Below are 22,709 nucleotides of genomic sequence, written 5' to 3' on the forward strand. Positions count from 1 at the left end.
ATATGCCTATTATGTTTTGTTCATCTGCCATTTATTACATACAATCAGTAATGTATCAGTAATTCCATGCATTTATCTCTAAAGTTGTTTATACATAAAGTAATGCTTTAGATGCTGTTAATACATTATGTACGTTTCAGTGTTTATGTAAACATGAAAAAAATCCCTTTTTTCTTCATCTGTAGCTTTAAACACTAAGGCTTAACAACTTAATCTAAACCAGATTTTCTCCTTGCCACAACAAAATTATGACTTTTTATATTTTGTGGACAGCTTGTTGTGTTAAGAAAGGTGATTTCTGGTTTTTATTCGCTGAAACTAAAGTCTGCCCACTCTCATGACTCACTGGGCTTCTAACATCCCAAGGAGCGAAAATTGTTTCTAAAACCTTGCTTTATCATCCTGAACAGAAACAGTGAGAACAAAAAGTTGAAAATTGGCTGTTTTGAATTAGAATGTATTTCCCAGAGAGTAATGTCACTACTTCGGGTAGAGAATGGCGTCATGTCACGTTGTCACATTCAGATGAGCAGGAAGGCCTCAAACGATGGTGTAAATTGTTACAGTATATATTCAGTAGAGCTGTGTTAATGCCATGATCAGTATTTTAATACACCTTGAATTTATTTGTATTCCTGTATTGTATATGTTTTTGGTCATGCTGCACTATGAACAGCCTTGTTTGTATTTTAGGCAATGGGAATGTTGATCAAATTGTCTCCATTTTTCTAACTTTGCTTTCTATGGATACGTACATGTATTGCCATTACAACCAAAGCAACCCTGGGTCAAGGAAATGACAATTATCCCCTGCTTTTCTAAAGACTACAGGAACAATACATTTGGTATTTCTTTGATTGTTGGCTTATCTTTCCATATCACTTTGATTGTATAATAGGGTGTTAGTGCTGAGAAGCCCATGCAGTATAGAGGTATTATCATGCAGAACAATACATGTGGTTTAAAGGAACATGTTGAATGGAAGTAAATATGTGTATATGTCCTTTCAAAATGCTGAGATAAATTATGTAACTGAAACTAAACTGCGAAAGGAAAAAAAGCAGCCAATAAATATTGATATACATAGTTTAAATCGATGAATCCGTGTTTCTTTGAATGTGATGTTAATTTTGCTTTGTTTTAACAGGTTATTTAATTTGAGGTCTATCAGTAGAGAGAGAAATTTATATTTTGGGGAGGAAATTATACTTTTATTCAACAAGGATGCATTAACATTTATCACAAGTAAAAGCAAACACACTTATAATGTTACAGAAGTTATATATTTCAAATAAATGCTGATCTTTTGAACATCAAAGAATCCTGAACAAAACGTATCACAGTTTTCACAAAAATATTAATCTACACAACTATTTTCAACATTGATAATAATAAGAAATAGTTCTTGAGCATCAAATCAGGAAGAATTATCATTTTTGAAGGATCGTGTGACACAAGATTTTAAAGTACTTTTAAATTTTAAAGCAATTGTACACATAGTTTTTACCTTAAAATGTCGGTTTATTCTGATGGTACTGACTTCTAGTACGGTGAATGGCTTCTGTTTCTTTCCCAAGCTCTCCCCAAAACTTCTGTTCAATATGAGAGCATGTAAGTTTGGTAAACCGGTACGAAATTCCGCGAAAATAAAGCATTACTTTATGGCAGCAACGAATGCACGTGTACAGTTAAGACAGCGGTATAGCCTATTTACGACAGTGAATTCCACCCACTGAACTGTAGGGGGCTCTAAAGTCTAGACTACATACTACTAGGCTACATGCTTCATACTACATACATTTAAATACTTTTAAAATATAGTAGTTATACATTATTATATTTTAAATTGTAATAATATTTCACATTATTAGCCTACTGTTTTACTTTTTAATCAAATAAATGCAGAGCACAAGACTTCTTTCAGTATTAAATCTTACTGACCCCAAATTTTTAAACGGTAGTGTAAATACGGTAAATACTTTGCAAACTGCAGTCCATCATATAACAGATACTTTATGAGAAAATCATGGTCCAATAGCTTAGAAAAGTAATATATAATTTGAGGTATCATAACCACACATTTTGCATATAAACAAGGTTTTAGAAGATTAGGAAATGCTCATACAGTCCATAAAGCCTTTTTAGCTTATGTCTGCAGCTAATAAGTTTAAAGTCATCGTTAACACTCTGAATGGACAGTTTGTTTGCTGAGAGTGCACAAAAGCGGTGCCAAAATCTTCCGGTTGTCCTGATCTCATTCTGTGCCGCCCACTCAGAGCGTCTGCTGTGGACACACCCTGAGTCCTCGAGTACAAACGCAGCACAAAACCACTGGCCTTCTGCATTATTTAGTGAGGGTGTCATCATAACAGCTCACACAATCAGACTGCGGCTCTCTGATGGCCACGCACGTGTAATACACTGCAGTAGAGAGTCTAATTAAAAAGCATTTGTCATATTTAAGACCATGTCGTACGTCTGCTGACCATAATGGTGCTTCCTGTGTTCATTTAAACAGAAAAGCCAATTTAGCTTCAGGATCATACCAACGATGATTGTACCAAAGTTGTTTATGGATAGAATTAGTGAAGGACTTCACAATAAGAACTTTAAAATTATATATTATATATTTTCAATTAATATATGTTATTTACATAATATTTGATATACAATTATATATAATAATATATGTACCTCATTATTACCTTTGGAAGGAAGTTAATGTATTATATTTGCATTTTATATTATTATTATTATTGAAAGAAATTAATACTTTAATAAAATGAATAGTTTTATTCAACAAGGTCCATTGAATGATTCAAAAGTGATAGTGAAGGCTTTTACACTGTTACACAAATAAATAAAGTAAATAAAATTAAATATTCTAACTAAAATGAAAAATTATAGAAAAATAGAAAAATATATAAATGTAAGTACAACAACTGTTTTCAACATTGATAATAATAAATGTTTCTTGAGCAGCAAAGCAGGGTATTATAATCATTTTTGAAGGATCACGTGACACTGAAGAACGGAATAATGGCTGCTGAAAATTCAGCTTTGACACCACAGAAACATTTTTTTTTTAATATATATAAAAAATTATATTTAACTTTTCATATTTTAATATTTTAAAAGTTATTTTATGTTCTTATAATATTTTACAATATTTATTTTTACTGCATTATTATTATAATTATTGAAAGGAAGATTTGTCAACATTTATATATGAGCATACACACATGGTTGTCAGTCATGCTCTGGTTTCCATATACTACTAAAGAAAAAAAATGTCCCACCCTTTTCTGAATTATTTATATAGAGCTGCTCTGAGCACATTGCGGTCATGTAGTTATCAGGCTGACCCAGATATCTTCACTCATCAGCTGATGTGACCTGCTTGAGCCACATACTTATCCAGACTGAGACCCAGAATCCAGAACCTTGGCTTAGATCATGTATTTTATTTTTTTTATAGCCAGGCAGCCATGGAGAATTCATCTTAAAATAGTGGACCCGTTTTATGTTGCTCTCAACAGATGTGGGGTTGAAGAGGGCAGACTAGAGGGAATTACAGCAGCAAAGTCAGAATTTATTCACCAGCTTCTCCTGAGCAGATTAGATTCAATAAAAAATATGAATGGCCCTACCAATGGTGTCCAGACAGCAGCCATGTAATCTCATGAGAAACTGGATAAGGTTCACAATTGCTGGTTTGAAGAGTGTTCAAGATATTTATTAACAATTGTGTGAACTGTGAAGTTGACTGTAAATGCACTTTAAAATATAGTTTAATGTTTTAAAGAACATAAAGCAAAAAAAAGCTTAAACTGGCTACAGTGAAAAAAAGGGTATTTGGAATACTAGATTTGCTGAAGAAGCAGTCTGAATTCTGAACAGCATACTAGCATACTGCTATTTCTGTAATGCATGTAGCATGCATGCTAGTATGTAATTGTGAATTCAGCCCATGTTGTGACTAGGCACCTGAAGGTGGCTAGCTACCAAGTTAGCACTTGCTAATATCTAAAAAAATGTCTCATGGATATCCTGTTGAGCCTTTTCCTCTGTGTGGATTTGATTCCTGGCTTTCTGTCATGCAAGGTAAGGTAGTTTTTACATTTTTAAGACCGAAACAAGATCACATTAGCTAGCTGTGGTTATATCCACCAGTAACTGCATGCTTGGAAAACACAATGTTTGTATCAAAGTTTAGAAGGCCAAAGGTTACGAAATACACTATGAACAAAATGCATTTGAGCTAATATTTAGCAAGTAAACTAACCTAATTTAGTTTTCTGTTTGTTTGCTGACTGATTGATTCATATTTTTTGTTTTATATGGAAAATATACAGGGATTTGTCAAAAACAGTGTTTAGAAATAAGTAACTGAGAAGAAAGATTCACCTTTTGGCTTCTTAACTATTTCTAATATTTTGTAATGGTTCCTTTGCTGTTTGTTTTTACTAAGAGCAGTGACAGAGGTACTAGAGCCAAAAGAAATAAAAAAATTATTATCACAGTCAAAAGGCAATGAAATATATATATATATATATAATTCATGATCAGTTCCGTTTCGTCAAACAAATTAAACTGGCTACAAGACTTAAAGGAGTGTTACTAACCCACCATCATTTTGTGAGAAAAAAACACTCTGATGTTTCAATCATAACAAAACCTCGAAAGACTGAATTATACAGAGCGCCTTTTCTCTATCTTTTATTTATAATTGCTTTCACTCATTTGGCTTTTGACACATTTGGCACATATTATTTATTCAAATAAAATATTCATTTTTTCACCCAAATGAATAAGTACATGAAAAAAAAAGGAAATCGTCACAGAGGAGTTTGCACAAAGCGATTACTTTATTACCAGAATTTTGCCCACTCCAAGATAAAATCCAACAAGATGTGAATAAAAGAAAAAACAACACTAGTCAAAATTTCATTTGGCCCTACTGACAGATCTTATTCAACATTCATAAGAACATGACAGTTTGGCATATTTAAAACTGCGAATTAGGTCTTTGTGATGTGATGACAAATTATGGCACAATCTGACATTAAACTGCTAAATCAAACCACAAAATCCCAGTTGTCTACTTTGTGAAAGAAAAACCGATCTGTTCTTTTATAAGCTAAACATACAACAAGCTTTAACAAAAGGGTGACAAGTTCTAGGTTTTTAACCTCACGCCATCAGCGCAAGTCTTATGAAAGAAAGATCATTTAGCAGCCTCTATTGAAATTCAGTGTTACAAGCTAATTTAGCACATCAGAAACTGACATTTTCAGTGTTCTCAGGGGTCATGCGAATAGCAAACACATAAAAAAAACAACTGTAAGAACAACCTTTATCACCTCTTAATATAAAGTTTTAAGCCCTAAACATGAATTGTATACATCTATGCGCAAAGCCTTCTGAGAATCAACAGTTGAGGTTCCACCTCGTAAACATTGCATTCTCGCTGTAAACTGACAGTGATTTTTCTCAAAGTCAGACAAAAATGATGTCTATTTTATGCATGTTTCAGACAGTGTCATTGATATTTATTGTTCATTCATATATATATATATTTTAGGAATATCTACAGTACAGTTGACGTCCTCTCTGCACTGTGCAGGAAGCTGCATGTTGTAACTTCAAAGTGAGATTATTTCTCTGGCCTACTTCTCTGTTCAAAGTCAAGCAGTTACAGCTAACTGTCTCACTATGTCCTGATTAAAGAGAAACAGCCTTCTGCTGCAGTCACTACAGTATAAACATTATACAGTCTTTCTATAACCATCTGTAGCCCATATGCACAGCGGCACTCTAAATGCGGCCGGCTGTTCACTCTCGTTCTTGTCATTTTGAATTTTTTTCCACTGCAGTGAATACATTCAAGGACATATAGGTCATTCTGATCCTTAAGTTACTGAAAATAAAGATCAGTGTGTTCTTGAATAAGACAAAGTATTTATGGTTCAAATTGTCATACCTGCAATATTTGCACTGAACAGTGCAATATGTTACAGGAACAAGAATGGACAGTGACCTCAGATCACCATCTTGAAAATCACTGTTGGTCAAAGTAAAGTCAAATATTATACACATACATCTGTTTTATTTTACAGTAAATCCACACAGTTTGATGACTGTCTAGGCCAGAGGTCTTCAACAGTGGGACTGGAAGGGGTCTGCCAATTATTGTTAATGCCAAGCTATTTTTTTGTGTGTGAAATAAATAAAAATGTGGTAAACAAAATCAAGATAAATATTTAATTGTCCCACTCACATTAAAATATTAAGCAAATTTAAAATAATGTACAATAAAATGACTCTGTATATAAATAATGATGATAAAGAATTTTTATGAGCATTATATTACATCGCCCTGCATCATATTTGCTGAATGAAATACAATACTTGTTTCTTACAAATTTTGGGGTGCTGATCAAAAATAGTGCCTGTTTGATTTAGCACTTTTTTGTTGTTGTTGTTGTTGTTTTTACAAAATATGATGAATTTTGTAGCATATTTGCTTTCAACAACCATTCCTAGCATGAAGAAGTCTTTAAGTCTTTTAATAAACTTAAAAACTGCCACAAAGACATGATGCAGGTTGCAGCTATTAAATTCTCAGCCAGTTTTTACATGTATAAATGATTCTGAAGACATTATTTTATGCCTAATCTTGATTTCAAGTTTAGAATTATGGCCAATAAAATGCAAACATGACCAGATGTTTTCAGCTACATCTATTGGTGTTTTACTACATCCGAACAGTGTCAGAAACAGGGGCGTCACGCATTCATTATTTTTGAGGGCGCACGAGTTGGGAGGGGGGTTGGGGGTCGTCATGTGACATACAGCCACAACAGCCCTTACGTTTTATTTATTTTTTCCTTTTTATTCGAAACATGCCCAAACGCATTAACTATATCATGGAATATCTTGATTCTCACCTTTATAGATTATGTTGATCTATGATGGTCAAAGTAAACTAATAATGTAATCCAGTGGTTCTCACCCCGCGGCCTGTCACAAATTCAAATGCGGCCCACCATGCTGAACACAATTTAAAAAATAACTTTCAGTTTTACAATTCATTTTAGTTTTTACATTAATTAAAAAATTTACTAAACAAATATAAGCTATAATGTAAAATAATTTTGTTTTTCATATATTATTTTCATACATGAGCAGACCTGTACTATTTATTTGTGTGCACTCACAATATCAACAAAATGTTGTGCTTTTATAAAATAAAGAAATCAAACACAATGCGCTTTCTGCCGTCTCGGTCTTGAACAGGAGCGCTTACAAAAATGAACCGAAACTCAGCGAATACACGCCTCACAGACATGATAAATATATCTATAGAAAGCTTTAAATTACTAAACAAAATAAAATAAATAAAAAACAAAAACTTTCATTATATTCATAATCCTTAAAGATGCACTTCTCTCTAAAGGCGCGTCTGAGGAGATGGCGAGTCAAGATCGGCAACTTCATCCTTGCGACACCGACTCAGAAAACACTAGTTTATTAGTAAATAATTCAAATATCTCCTTATTATTTCCCCCTGACACATTCATGGTAAATACTTTTGCCGGTGCTTTGCGGCAAGCTTAAGGCTATTGCTGCATTTGAACGCAGATCTCTTCAGCTGCGCTGACGGCACGCGCCATACATGCTGCTGCTGCTGGACACTAAACGCCGTCGAGCAACTCTTGACAGTCGTGGCAGCACGGTCTCGTGTTGTTTCCACCAGCATGGCAAAAAAATAAATGTCATCACTAATTGATGGTTGTCTAAAATATAAAAATAAGGAGAAGCCTAAAACAAGCCCGATGCCTGGTCCGCGTCTTATGATGTGAAAATTGTCCCGAAGCCCGGCCCCAGGGGCGTAAAAAAGTCGGGGACCTTTGGGCCCGGGCTGAAATGCAAGGCTCTAGTTCAGGCAAAAGGAAACACCCATACTATGCAGCAATCATTCTTAATTGCAGAAATGTGGCAAAACATCTCTGGAGAGAAACTCAGATTATTAAATTAGAAAGTGCTTTCCATATTTGGATCAACATAGGCTACATTTGTGAACGCACATTTTCTGCAATGTGGCGCGTCAAGTCACGCTTCCATGCGCGTCTTACAGACTGCAACTTACAATGGCAACTTCATTGTGCTGTTACTCTTTTCGAGCCGAATTTCACAAAATTGGTCAGCTCCTGACAGCATCAGGTGTTTTATTAATGGGGAGTATAATTATTTATTTATTTATTTCAGTTAATGTAATCAATTAGATATCATAATATTTAGGCTATAATAGGCTATTATAAATCTGGTTGGTTTGTATTGGTGACATAATATGTAAATGATATGCTTGCAGCCCGTGAGACTTGCACTTAGACCATAGTGGAAAAAAAGGTTGAGAACCACTGTCTTACAGAGTCGTACACACATTTGCACTTTGTTGTTTCTGACGAGAGAATTCGCCAGAAAGAGGTATTCAGGCAGCAAGTGAGTGAAGAAAACACCGGCATTTTTAGCGATGACTCATCTGAATGCCTCTGATTGGTCATTGCATTCATAAGCTCAACAGCATCGTGTGTGATTGGTTAATGCGCAGTGCTGTATAAACGCATCTGTCTCTAGCTCAGCGCCAGCCAGCTAACGCAGATTTGAATTTAGCAGCTGATGATATGACGCACTGAACATTCTAATAATTTTTTGTCTTTTGTAAGCTGCATTCAAAACCCACTTGGGTACAGATTTTGTGAGAAAAATCTAATTTTTAAATACTTATTTTATTGTCATTTGTCTGCTTTTGTTATTTTAATTCTGTACATGAAGGAAAATGTACAGCCCCCCAAGACACAGGGCTGTGTAATAATTACTTCATGGCTCTTCCAGCAAAAATGTATGATAAATACATTAACATGGTACTATTTGTGTTAAATTTTAGGCCAGGCCTAAAATGCAGCTAATGTGTGTATCTGCAAAGGGTTTGGTTTGAAAAAGGCTGAAGACCGCTGATCTAGGAAAAGAGAGAAAACTATGGCATGGCGGACAAACACTATATTTACTGTATACTTTACACAAGTAGCACAATTGCTACTTGAACATTTAGATTTTACATATTCATACACTATTCAATTCACTATCATAAATCTAATAACCTTCAATAAGGGGTTTCAATTAACTAAAGAGATACTCAAGAAAAGTCTCAGTCAAGTAAAATGAAAGCCTTTCGTTATTTAGAGGCTGTAGGCTTTTGTGCGCCTTCATTTCTTAATGTCTCTTTCAATTCTATAAGCATGTAAGCTCTTTTCATTTTGCGGCAAGCTTTAGCCTATTGCGTGCATTTGAACGCAGAACTGTTCAGCTACGCTGACGGCATACATGCTGCTGCAGCTAACGCCGTCACGCCGTCGAGCAACTCTTGACAGTCGTGGCAGCACGGTCTCGTGTTGTTTCCACCAGCATGGCAAAAAACATCACTAATTCACTAATTGATGGTTGTCTAAAATATAAAAATAAGGAGAAGCCTAAAACAAGCCCGATGCCTGGTCCGCGTCTTATGATGTGAAAATTGTCCCGAAGCCCGGCCCCAGGGGCGTAAAAAAGTCGGGGACCTTTGGGCCCGGGCTGAAATGCAAGGCTCTAGTTCAGGCAAAAGGAAACACCCATACTATGCAGCAATCATTCTTAATTGCAGAAATGTGGCAAAACATCTCTGGAGAGAAACTCAGATTATTAAATTAGAAAGTGCTTTCCATATTTGGATCAACATAGGCTACATTTGTGAACGCACATTTTCTGCAATGTGGCGCGTCAAGTCACGCTTCCATGCGCGTCTTACAGACTGCAACTTACAATGGCAACTTCATTGTGCTGTTACTCTTTTCGAGCCGAATTTCACAAAATTGGTCAGCTCCTGACAGCATCAGGTGTTTTATTAATGGGGAGTATAATTATTTATTTATTTATTTCAGTTAATGTAATCAATTAGATATCATAATATTTAGGCTATAATAGGCTATTATAAATCTGGTTGGTTTGTATTGGTGACATAATATGTAAATGATATGCTTGCAGCCCGTGAGACTTGCACTTAGACCATAGTGGAAAAAAAGGTTGAGAACCACTGTCTTACAGAGTCGTACACACATTTGCACTTTGTTGTTTCTGACGAGAGAATTCGCCAGAAAGAGGTATTCAGGCAGCAAGTGAGTGAAGAAAACACCGGCATTTTTAGCGATGACTCATCTGAATGCCTCTGATTGGTCATTGCATTCATAAGCTCAACAGCATCGTGTGTGATTGGTTAATGCGCAGTGCTGTATAAACGCATCTGTCTCTAGCTCAGCGCCAGCCAGCTAACGCAGATTTGAATTTAGCAGCTGATGATATGACGCACTGAACATTCTAATAATTTTTTGTCTTTTGTAAGCTGCATTCAAAACCCACTTGGGTACAGATTTTGTGAGAAAAATCTAATTTTTAAATACTTATTTTATTGTCATTTGTCTGCTTTTGTTATTTTAATTCTGTACATGAAGGAAAATGTACAGCCCCCCAAGACACAGGGCTGTGTAATAATTACTTCATGGCTCTTCCAGCAAAAATGTATGATAAATACATTAACATGGTACTATTTGTGTTAAATTTTAGGCCAGGCCTAAAATGCAGCTAATGTGTGTATCTGCAAAGGGTTTGGTTTGAAAAAGGCTGAAGACCGCTGATCTAGGAAAAGAGAGAAAACTATGGCATGGCGGACAAACACTATATTTACTGTATACTTTACACAAGTAGCACAATTGCTACTTGAACATTTAGATTTTACATATTCATACACTATTCAATTCACTATCATAAATCTAATAACCTTCAATAAGGGGTTTCAATTAACTAAAGAGATACTCAAGAAAAGTCTCAGTCAAGTAAAATGAAAGCCTTTCGTTATTTAGAGGCTGTAGGCTTTTGTGCGCCTTCATTTCTTAATGTCTCTTTCAATTCTATAAGCATGTAAGCTCTTTTCATTGGTTAAGATAGAAATCGGATTCCGTCCAAATGGCGTCCTCCTGTTTTCTAATGGCCATGCATACAAATGCAGAGAGATCGCAGACCCTGCTAGAACCCAGACACACTACACATAATCTTATTAACAGTGAGTCATAGGAAATGGCCTGGGCCAAATGATAAGGCCCTTAGTGAGTGTGTGCTGTTAGATTTCTTTCCGTAACGGGATCATATACGCTGACATAGAAAAATAAATATCTGAATATTTAGATCAACACTTAAATTATTTAACCAGTTTTAAATTTGCTTCACCGCTGAGTAGTCTTATGTACAATAAGAAAAAAAACAACATCAGAATCTTCCCTGCAAAAAATGTAAACAGATGATTTAAGATCTCAAAGAAATAAAAAAGTAAATCTGCCCAGTAACACAACATTTCTTTGGCAGGTGTTTATGCATTAAATATATTTCAAAATGTACATTAGAATTTATTTATATCTCTTTTTTGTCAAAATTGAGAAACTGGTCAGATTCAAAAATCACTTATGAAAGAATGGAGAGCGTCCATTGAGAAACCAGGGACCTCTACTCATTATTTGTTTCTAACCAAAGTTTCTGATGGTTTAGGAAGATAGCTCTTGAGAGCCCAGCAGCACTATGTTTTTATAGCAGTTCATAAGCAGTTTGCACCTGCCAGGGGTCTGTCGTCCAGTTACTGGCCAGCTGCACGGGCTTTCTGCTGCAGTAATGCGGCCCTCTGCTCCATCATGGCTCTCATCATGGTGGGGTTAATAGCTGGATTCATAGCAGGGGACATGGGCCGCAGTGGATATTGGCTGGATTTTGAGCTCATTAAAACACACTGGAAGTACGGTATCTTGCCTGTAATACAAAGAATGCATGACTACTCAGTTCTGAGGTCGTATAAAATAAAATAAATAAAAAAATTAATCCTGATCAAATGTATACTTGTAAAAACACATTTATATATTTATTGTAATATCAAAAAAGACTTTAGTTTTGTAAAATAAAATAAAAAACTGTAATTTCAAAAAAGAGATTTGTTTTGTATAATATTTATTATAATAAAAACAATTATTATATACAAATATTTTCATATTTACACATACATGCATAATAAATAAATACACAAACTCCAGGTTCAAAAATAAAATAATATAAAATAATAATAATAACTGAAAGCTATTGTGTCTCTATTTATATAAAGTTGTGCTTGGGTTTTTTACAGCAACAGGGTACATGCTGAAGATTTCTGTAGCCAAAAAACAAACAAATAAGCAGTTCTAAAAATACATGTATTGATTTATTGCAATATTAAAAATGTGTTCAGTCTAATTTGGTCCTGTATTTTTATAATTAAAAACTATTCAATATTATAGAAATAGAAAGAAAGTATGTATTATTGTATTAAAATATGCCAGTAAATAGATCACAAAATTCAAGTTCAAACAAACAAACAAACAAACAGAAAATAGCAATATTGCGTCTAATATTGTACTTTAGGTTTGTCTGGCAACGGGTTACATGTTATGCAAAATTGCATATTGCACTGTAACATAATGATGTACAGTGTCTACAATTCCTTTACAGAGGATTTCTGTAACAAAACTGCTATAATGCAATGTTTAGTGTTGACAAGTTCAGTAGAATTAGATTAACTCTACCTGGCTTTTTGCCTTCTGTGACATTTTCCTCTGCTTTCAGGTCTTCTAATTGAAATAGAGAGAGAAATTAAAAAAATTGACTCATTTCAATATATGATATAAAGTGTCGCAGAAGCAAATCTTTAAATGACAGGGCAAGGACTTTCAGTTTAGTAAAGAATATCTGTTAATGTGACATTTAGTTATCAGGGTTGTTATGAGGTGACATGACAAAGCTCAGTTCTTAAATTTTTACATGCAGCAGACCACGATATCGGCAAATACCCACTGAGGCAGAGACGAAGACTTGAATTTTAAAGTAATGGCGACCTTCAAAAGTTACTTTAAATGGATGAAAACCAGACTTGATAATAAAGTCACTTGAGACCTTGGTGGGATTTCATATCTTTAAACTTACAAGGAGAAACACATTTTAATATATTATATTGTACTGGTCAACTATAGCATAAGAAATTGTCATCTGAAGAATAAGTGGCACTAAAATAACACAAAAGTTGCATTCGCAGGTGAACTGAGGGGACAGTCCTGATCAAAGCAATTTGCAGTAAGTTGTTTGTACATGATGCATTACATGCAGAAGGAATCAGAAAATAGACATAAAAACTAAGAAGGAAATTCAGAGTGAACTGTGCCCGAAGACAACATGTCTGATTGTTGGCCAGATTAACTTAATCTGTTTTCATAATCATCCATTTTTTTTGCTGTTTTCCAATAAAAATATCTGTACTTCTTTAACCCTTTTTAGTTGAGTTGAGTATCATATTTGATACATTAGGCTTTTATGGCTCATCTACCACAATATAGGAGAATATGGAGCTCATATACATACACATGAAGAGGGAAAAAGTACTTCCATTTTATTCAGAGGCACAAACTGAGGAAAAATTTGCAATTTGGTACAGTTGCTGATATTTATACAGCCAAAAAGTAAGATGCAATTCTAATTTGTATGAGATCTGTCAATATATCTCCCCAAAATGGTCTAAGATCATATTTAAATGCTTAGTTTATGAATAAAGCGTTGTAGTTTTTTGTGTGTTATTTTTTATTTTATTGTTGTTGTTTTTTTGGTTTGTTTGGTTTTTTTACACATAATGCAATGCAATACAATGATGACTGAGAGATAAACAAATAAACATTCTTGATGTATCATAATAGATACTGATATTTTAGAATGATTTTCTAAAAAAAAATGATGTGTGGAAAATCAAGTAAACCTAAGCTGCTTTAATCAAGTGATTATTCACCTTGAAATAGTAACTATATAAAAGTGACTTATGTTTACTTCCTAAAAATCATTAAAGATTTCACAGCAAAAAGCCATGTGAACGTTTTACCGAAAGGTCTTTTACTTGCTAAAAAAGTGCAAACTAGCAATCAGATGATAGAGGGAATGTAGTAGATTGTGAACAACAGGTTTTTCAGCTAAGTTTTGATCATGTTAATAATTTAGAGGCCTTTGAATTTTGTGTATCAAATATGATACAGTAGGCTTTATAGGGTTAAAACAATGTTAAGCAAAATTTAGTGAGCTCTTGCATAATGTTACTTCTTAAGTAAATTGATCTTGTTTTAAAGGGGTCATATGATGCGATTTCAATTTTTCCTTTCTCTTTGGAGTGTGAAAAGCTCTTGGTGCATAAAGAAGATCTGTAAAGTTGTAAAGACTAAAGTCTCAAATCCAAAGAGATATTCTTTATAAAAGTTAAGAGTCAGCCACGCCTACCTAAAACGGCTCGTTCTAACACGCCCCCACATGTCTACATCACTATGTGGGAAGATTTGTATAACGCCGCCCAAATGTTCACGCAGAGAAAGAAGGCGTAACTTTTATTCTCACTGTGAATGCGCTGTGTGATTCGTTGTGAAAGCGAAACTACTTTGTTTGGCCTTCCAAAAGAGGACGATATCGCTTTGTCATGCCTGGAGCTGATCCGTGCTGGTCGCTGAGGAAATACTTGTCGATCGTCGGATCAGCTTTCACTGTGGACGAAGCGGAGTCCAGCCCGGGGTCGTCACATGTGGTTGCCGCAGGCATCACAATATGGTAAGAGACGTAACATTTCCATCACACGCTTGAGGAATTCGGCCAATCACAATGCACTGGATAGCTGGCCAATCAGAGCACACCTCGCTTTTTCAGACCGATGAGCTTTGTAAAAAATCAACGCGTTTCAGAAAGGCGGGGCATAGAGGAGAAACAATAATGTACAGTAGTGGAAAATAATGTGTTTTTTTAACCTTAAACCGCATAAACACATTTCATTACACCAAATACACAAAATAATGTTCTTTTTAGCAGCATCATATGACCCCTTTAAGGATATTTACTTATTTCTACTGGAAAATAAGACAAACATAAGTACACTGAATAGTGCCTCATTAAATTAGACTGCAAGTGGTTTGCGAATAAGACCCAGGGTTTTCACTGAAAACACGCACTAAAGTGGCACAACGATTAGGCAATTTGACTTTCAGTCTCTAACAAGCAAGTGAAGCGATTTGTGTTGTTAATAAAAGTAGGCAGGCATTACAGTAGAAGAATGACATTAGTAGTTCACACAGGGCCAACCAGCCAGCAGCATTAGTGTATTAATAGCTGCATTTAATTTGCAATTTCCCTAATGCTGTTTTAAAATAGTTTAATCTCTCTGGTTTGAGTGGGAACCTTGAATAGTAACAATGTGGTTCATTTGATTGATTGATTGAACGGTGAAGTTAATACATCCGGTGAATAGGGAATTGTACCTCAGAGTCGCCTGGAAGTTTTTGAAGTTCTCCCAAGTTCTACAATATGCAGGTACGCATGATCACTATGAATGCTTAGCAATGCATTTCTATAGTCTGCAGATGTTTCAAACTGCTTACATAAATGCATGCATTTGATTATTGCTTATGACTTCTGAATGATTAGGTACAGCATTACTGTATATGAAGCAAACAGGCTACATTTAAACTCAAAAAGCAGCTTCACACCATACTTGTCCACACCTCATGGGTGTCAGAAAACATCTGAACTTACTTGCTGGTGCCTCGGCTGCTTTCTCTGAAGGAAGAAATTTGAGAACAGAATTGTGGTAAGCAAAGATCAACCTGAAAGTGATGGCAAAACAGGGGCTCTGTTCCAAAACCTAGAGAGATGTCTTGCTGTCTATTAGGCAGCATTCTAACTGAAAATTGACCTCAGAAGTGACTGAGGGCACACAAATAGCGCTCCACATGGAAGTGACTAACCAACTGATTGCAAAAGAGTTTGCAGTTAACACATTGCTAAGCGAACAATGCAGTACTTAGATACAGTACTTAGATACTCAGTAAAAAGATACAAAATAAATATTAGATTTTTTTTCAACACTTCTCTGTATTAACTGAAATATATTTACAGTATAAACCACTTTTCCACTAAGCTTCATTCGGGGGTTGCTTTCTCTACTTCACTGCACTACATAGACTAAGTTGATTAGTTTATATATTAGTTAACTGTGTAATCCTACACATTTATGTCCATTTAAGTACATAAATCTTAAATGTATGCCTAGTTATTATTATTTTTTTTGTAAAATAAACATTGATTTTCAGTAAATATTTACTCACCCTAATGTTGTGGAATACAGGAAAACAATATAATATAATATATAATTAGAAAATAAAATAAAATAATCAATGATTATCATATAATCATTGAAAATACAAAAAAAAAAGTTCAACTCAGATGACACGAGGGTAAATAAATAATGATAGAATTTTCATTTTTGGATGACTTACCCCTTTAAAATGATGTCTAAATAGTCAGCACACTAGTTTTTAAAACAGAGGTATTGACTGCTTCATACCTTTGGTTTCTTCTGCCATTTTCTTCTCATCTGGAGCAGGTTTTCCTGGAGGTGAAGGAAAATAGTGCTTGTCATATTTTCTTTCAGTCTGTGAATTTGACACCTTCATAATTGCACGTCAAGTATCCATGCTAAGTCTTTTAATCAAGTTTAAAATCAGAGTTATTTCTATTCTTTAGGTGCCAGGAACACATGCTCAGTTATGTGATTATATAATCATGGAGCAGAACATGAAAGGTGCACTTCCTGTCATACAAATAGAGAAATTCTGACACGACTTCATCTTAAGTTATATAACTTGACAGATCCAATTTTCCTGTGCCGACTGAAGTCTAGCGAGATTTTAATATTAATTTTTTTTGCTTGATCCACCTTATAATCATCCATGCAGTAAGTTGTTTGTATTTTTACAAAAACAAAGAAAACATGTACCAGTGTTCACAACACAAAGCATCCATTGGAAAATTGATATAAAAACAATTCCTCAATATTTTGCCACGCTTGTCTATTTCGTGCTGTGAGTTGTCAAGAATACAATTCGGAAACTTTAGATCCAGTTTTAGGCTTGTTAGCAATGGAAATCAAAGATATTTTCTCTCTTTTTTTTGGGGGGGGGGGGGGGGGGGGTATTTAAAGATACAGAGATGTCTATCAGGCTTTTTACAATGCACTGTTAAAATAATCATTAAAACTTACCCACAACTTTAATAGCTTGTTTGGCTTTTGGTGTTGATGCTGCCTTTTTCTTGACTAATGATCAAACATAATCAAACATATTAGATTGATGCTACAGTATACATTATAACACAGCATACAGTATACATTTTAAAGAGCACTATATTTAGCCTACTTTTAGTCACGCTTGTCGATTACACTAAACAGGAATTGCTAGCTCTTGCAGCATTTGATGTGTTAGCCTTTTGAAGATTTCAATGAACTAAAGAAGTTAAAAGCACGTAAATACTGTATACTGGTTTTCTGTCAAGAAGTCAAGAAGTATTGCATGCAATAATTATAGTCTATTAGCAATCGAAAATGCAATGACCTATCACTCAAGATGGACAAAATCATTATTCAAATGTAGTTGTTTGGAGGATTACTGATTGAAAAATCCAGTTGGTCTTCAACACATTCATGCTTATTATTACTAATTTTACTCATTTTAAATTTACCCACTGAAACCTCTTTATAAAAACAGGAGATTCAAAAATTAAAACTATATATTTATATATAGTATATTTATATTTTAGATTTTTAAATATACATACAGTATATAAATATATATATATATATATATATATTTTTTTTTTAATGTTGTCAGATAAGTTCAGATGAGTTTAATATCCAGTAGGGGGTTGTTCAAACCCCTAACCCTTACATTTGAGCAATAGTACAACTTTAATTGCAAACAGTACTTTACAATAAAATGACCTACCCTCTGCTTTGGGCTTCACTTCCTTTACAGCTTTCTCTTCTTCCAATGAAGTGACCCCCCCAAAAAGAGTATAGAGTTATTTGATGAACTATGAACTAATCAAATAAATGACAAGTAATATTTATCAATACCCATACATTCTTTAAGAAACAGTGTTTCATAAGACTGGATTTCATTTGATGTTTAGATGCAAATAAACAAAATGGCATATGGAGAATACCATACAACAACAAATCATTTTCAATTCACACAAATCTAGAAGCTTTTGTAAGCAATCAATCCAAAAGTACAGTAAAGGAGCAATGTGCAATTCAACTAAAGGTATAACATGTATAGCAGAAACCACTATATTTACTCTCAGCAAAACTCTGACCAACACTTTAAAAAATAAACAGCATGGCGGAATATTTTATGACATTGCCAGGGGGTGGCTTACGAAGCGAGACAAATATCATCCAGTGTGAAATATTTATAGCTGTTACCAATTTCTAAACACCCAGTTTAGGATACAATTGAACCTCTTTCTGTGAGTATTAAAGGAACTAATACAAGAGAATAATACAAGGATTAAGACTTCTTCCTTCTTTCAGAACTTTAAGCTTTTGAGTATGAAAAGCTATACATTTAAGCTATAAATATATGTGTACTGTATGTATAAGCTGTGCAGTAGGTTACCTTTATGTGAGGTTGTTGTTACTTTTGCCTTCTTTGTTACTGCTGGCTCTAGTGAGAAAAAGATGTTCAAGATTCATGGTGCGGTACTTGTCTTAAAGGAATCAAAATAAAAGGAAATGAAAAACAAGTATCTCATCAGTTCTTGACAATTATATTTATTCTCTGATAATTTTTAAGGGAGCATCCGTATCAGTATTACTTCACAGGTAAACACAGGAGAATTTATGATGCAATAAATAAATAAATGGATAAATGCATGAAATATAATATTACATTATGTGTATATAATATATTATAAATAATATGCCACAATAAAATGTACCTTTCTTAGTAGAGGTAGGTTTTGCCTTTTCTTTAGTGATCACTCGCTCTGTAAAAGAGGAAATAATAAGCTACTGCTCATTAATATATAACTACTGCAAAGTCTTCCTGAACCATAATTACCTGTCCTTTTAGACCTCTCTTTCACAGCGATCAGCCCTAAATCATAAAAAAATGATTTATTTAGGAAGAAAATAAATCTAAAATTTTAATTTAGCCATCATTTTTCTATTATCCTTACCTTTCTTTGCCACTGCAGGTTTTACTTTGGCTTTAGTAACTGTGGGCTCTTGAACACACAAAAAAATGAAATATAAATGCACAAATTCAAATCCACACATACAAAATATATAACAATGTTGTTATAATAATGACAAACACTGAGTAAAGCATCTTCTCCAACATGATTAGTGGTATTATAAACTCACATACTGCCTTTTCATTTTAAATCGGATCTCACCCTTCTTCGTAGGAGCTGCTTTGGCTTTTTCTTTTGGCGCAGCTGGTTCTGAAATTGAAGGTCAAAGGTTATTACTTGCTTCAGGTCTGTTAACATAAATTGAAAAATATAATACATTCTTACTACTGGCACGAACTCGAGACTAATTACTACTATACCTTTCTTTTTAGTGGCTTGTTTTGGCTTTGCCTTAGCAGCGTCTGGTTCTTAAGCAAAGGAAACATTACATCAGATTTCTTTTAAAAAAATAGTAAATTATTATCATGTCGAATTAAATCTCAAATATATTTTGCGGTAAACACCTTTCAGTAAAGTTGGAGCTTGATGAGTTGTTAAAATCGGAACTTCTGATTCTGAAAAACACAGTGGTGTTAAAAACTCTTGTGATGTATTAATTCTTAATATTTTTGGCATTGATAGCCACATGATTTAATTAGTAATAATAACAGATGTCAATCATCTGTATAAGTGCATTAAAATAGTTTTGAATACCTGGAATAGCCGATGGTGGTAATGGGCTACTTGTAACTATATGATGCACTGTAATATAAAAGATGAAGTACATTTCAGGGCATTAAAGAACATTTGAAGTATGTTTAAAAGCGTTTTATGTAAAGCACATTGAGTTACTGTAATTGTAGGTGACTGTATTACTCACCATACCAACCAGGTGGCGCTGGGCAGTACACAGGTGTTGGTCGGCACATAGGAACTGTTTCACCAGGTTGTGAAAAGAAAGATTCAGAGTTACAACAGACTGACTGTAGATTGCGTGCTATTGCTGCTGTCTTTTTGCATTATGTGAATGTAACGGAATGTAATATTAAAAAGTCACAAGGCTATGAGTTGCACTCACGATCCTGTATCGGAGCTGGAGCAGCTGACACTTCCATGTCCTCTGAGGCTCGAGATCCTGTTATTAGGAGAAGGGAAAGCACCGCTGTCATATAGTTAGATCAAATGGAATTTCAAATTTGCCATCAACGGTTGAGCCAAAAATTTTAAATCTGTCATCATTCACTCATTGATCAAATCCTGTATGATTTCTTTCTTCTGTAGAACACAAAAGAAGATGTTAAGCAGGATGTTCATGCTGTTCTTTTTCATATAGGCCTATAATGAAAATAAATTGTATCCAGGGCCTTTCAGGCTCCAGAAATGACGTGAAAGCATTATAACAGCATATGATTTGTGCCCAGTATCTGAAATCATATAATTAATTATATAAATCAAAATAATTAACACATAAGCTGTTTGGCACTCAAAATCTTCCTCTCCACGGTAGGTTGAATTTGTGTGATTTGAATATGTGCATATTTAATTTTGCAGATTTGGAATCTTGGATTTGGACTTGGATCTTTGGATTTGGAATATCGCTCACAATTTATATGGACCACTTTTATGGTGCTTTTTTTGTTGTTGTCATTTTTAGAGCTTGATAGTCTCTCATTGCCATTCATGTACATTATGTGGAAAAGAGGGTGTGAACATTCAGCAAAGTATCTTCCTCGAAGAAAGAAAGTCACATGAGTTTGTAGCGACATGAGGGTGAATATGATGGCAGAACTTTTATTTATGGATGAACTATCCCTTTAAAGAAGTAAAGTATGATCAGATCATGTGGATTTACTTCTCGTTTTGGGTATGTTGACAGCCGCTGCCTTTGGTTTTGGAGCTGTGAAGCAGAGAGCAAATTTGATTCTGCAATATTCATCGATTATAATGATTATAAAAATCATTTGAAACAAGTATGGGTATGATGATATATAAAGGCAGGCACACATTGTGCTTGTTCTTTTTTACCTTTCTTTGCTTTCTCTAGTCTTGTTCTTATTGGAGCCTCTTTTTCTGATGAGCAAATGTTAGTGAGGAGGCGATAAAAAGGACTTCAGGACAATATTCTTCCACAAACAAATGCCTATCTATATTTAATATTCTGATCTGAGAAAAAAAACAATAACTCTGCACCTTTTCTCTGTTTAAGCAGGGGTTCCCTTCTCTTAGTCTCTGCTTCTGGAGAATGGAAACATATTAAACCATATAAAATTAGCTTTCAGATCAAAACATGTATGATTATCTTCAGATTTGCTCAGCTGAAAATTAATTGTCAAACTTTAGTGTTTGCTGGCATAGTGAGAACATTGTGTCAAATGCACCATAAAGGACGTTTAATTGGAAATGTATATTTTTCATTTTTATTAACTGTGGAAATAAACACATTGAATTTGAATTTAGGAATAAATTAATTTCCTAAAGTGAAAAATTGGCATGAAATGTCCCATAATGCTGTTGGCTCACAATGCTCTTATATACATATATATACGGTATACAGTGGTGTGAAAAAGTGTTGGCCCCCTTCCTGATTTCTTATTTTTTTGCATGTTTGTCACACTTTAATGTTTCAGATCATCAAACACATTTTAATATTACACAAAGATAATGCAAGTAAATACAAAATGCAGTTTTTAAATGATGATTTCATTTATTAAGGGAAAAAAGCTGTCCAAACCTACGTGGCACTACGTGAAAAATTAATGAAAAATCATGTTACATCATGAAAGAACTGTGATTAACCACATTATTTTAGAAAGCTGAGTTAAATTACACTAGCCACACCCAGGCCTGATTACTGCCAGACCTGTTGAATCAAGAAATCACTTAAATAGAACCTGTCTGACAAAGTGAAGCATGCTGAAAGAGCAACACATCATGTCACGATCTAAAGAAATCCAACAGAACAGAACAGATGAGAATCAAAACAGTTGACATGTATCAGTCTGGAAAGGGTTATGAAATCTATCAGAAAATCCTGAAGGAGAATGTCCAGCCATTAGTTTGTGACTTGAGTTATGTAGCAGGACAATGATCCCAAACACACCAGCAAGTCCACCTCTGAATGGCTCAAGAAAAACGAAATTAAGGATTTGGAGAGGCCAAGTCAAAGTCCGGACTTAACTCCAATTGAGATGCTTAAACAGTCCATTCATGCTCGAAAACCCTCCAATGTGGCTGAATTAAAACAATTCTGCAAAGAAGAGTGGGCCAAAATTCCTCCACAACGATATGAAAGACTCATTGCCAGTTATCGCAAACACTTGATTGCAGTTGTTGCTGCAAAGCGTGGCACAATCAGTTATTAGATTCAGGGGGCAATTACTTTTTCACGTAGGGCCAGGCAGGTTTGGACAGCTTTTTTCCCTTAATAAAATAAATAATCATTTAAAAACTGCATTTTGTATTTACTTGCATTCTTTTTGTGTAATATAAAAAATTGTTTGATGATCTGAATCTTT

At 34.4% G+C, this 22,709-nt stretch overlaps 1 protein-coding gene across 1 annotated transcript in view; it reads right to left on the minus strand.

Moving 5' to 3' along the window:
• Positions 1 to 10,293: 10,293 nt before the first annotated feature.
• Positions 10,294 to 22,709, minus strand: part of trdn (triadin) — a 41,890-nt gene continuing 29,474 nt past the window's right edge. Inside the window, exons 12-30 of the mRNA XM_016294596.1 lie at positions 21,385 to 21,429; positions 21,220 to 21,264; positions 21,047 to 21,091; positions 20,273 to 20,329; positions 20,075 to 20,128; positions 19,909 to 19,956; positions 19,719 to 19,769; positions 19,575 to 19,622; positions 19,417 to 19,464; positions 19,198 to 19,245; positions 19,080 to 19,115; positions 18,958 to 19,005; positions 18,636 to 18,683; positions 17,961 to 17,999; positions 17,222 to 17,275; positions 16,526 to 16,570; positions 15,715 to 15,738; positions 12,693 to 12,737; positions 10,294 to 11,889 (exon numbers count right to left, since the gene is read on the minus strand). Coding sequence (XP_016150082.1) covers positions 11,720 to 11,889; positions 12,693 to 12,737; positions 15,715 to 15,738; positions 16,526 to 16,570; positions 17,222 to 17,275; positions 17,961 to 17,999; positions 18,636 to 18,683; positions 18,958 to 19,005; positions 19,080 to 19,115; positions 19,198 to 19,245; positions 19,417 to 19,464; positions 19,575 to 19,622; positions 19,719 to 19,769; positions 19,909 to 19,956; positions 20,075 to 20,128; positions 20,273 to 20,329; positions 21,047 to 21,091; positions 21,220 to 21,264; positions 21,385 to 21,429 — 998 coding nt within the window. The 3' untranslated portion in view covers positions 10,294 to 11,719. The remainder of the gene's footprint in view (positions 11,890 to 12,692; positions 12,738 to 15,714; positions 15,739 to 16,525; positions 16,571 to 17,221; positions 17,276 to 17,960; positions 18,000 to 18,635; positions 18,684 to 18,957; positions 19,006 to 19,079; positions 19,116 to 19,197; positions 19,246 to 19,416; positions 19,465 to 19,574; positions 19,623 to 19,718; positions 19,770 to 19,908; positions 19,957 to 20,074; positions 20,129 to 20,272; positions 20,330 to 21,046; positions 21,092 to 21,219; positions 21,265 to 21,384; positions 21,430 to 22,709) is intronic.

This window comes from Sinocyclocheilus grahami, unplaced genomic scaffold (genome assembly GCF_001515645.1).
Source record: "Sinocyclocheilus grahami isolate Dianchi unplaced genomic scaffold, SAMN03320097.WGS_v1.1 scaffold321.1, whole genome shotgun sequence".
In the NCBI taxonomy this organism is placed as follows: Eukaryota; Metazoa; Chordata; class Actinopteri; order Cypriniformes; family Cyprinidae; genus Sinocyclocheilus; species Sinocyclocheilus grahami.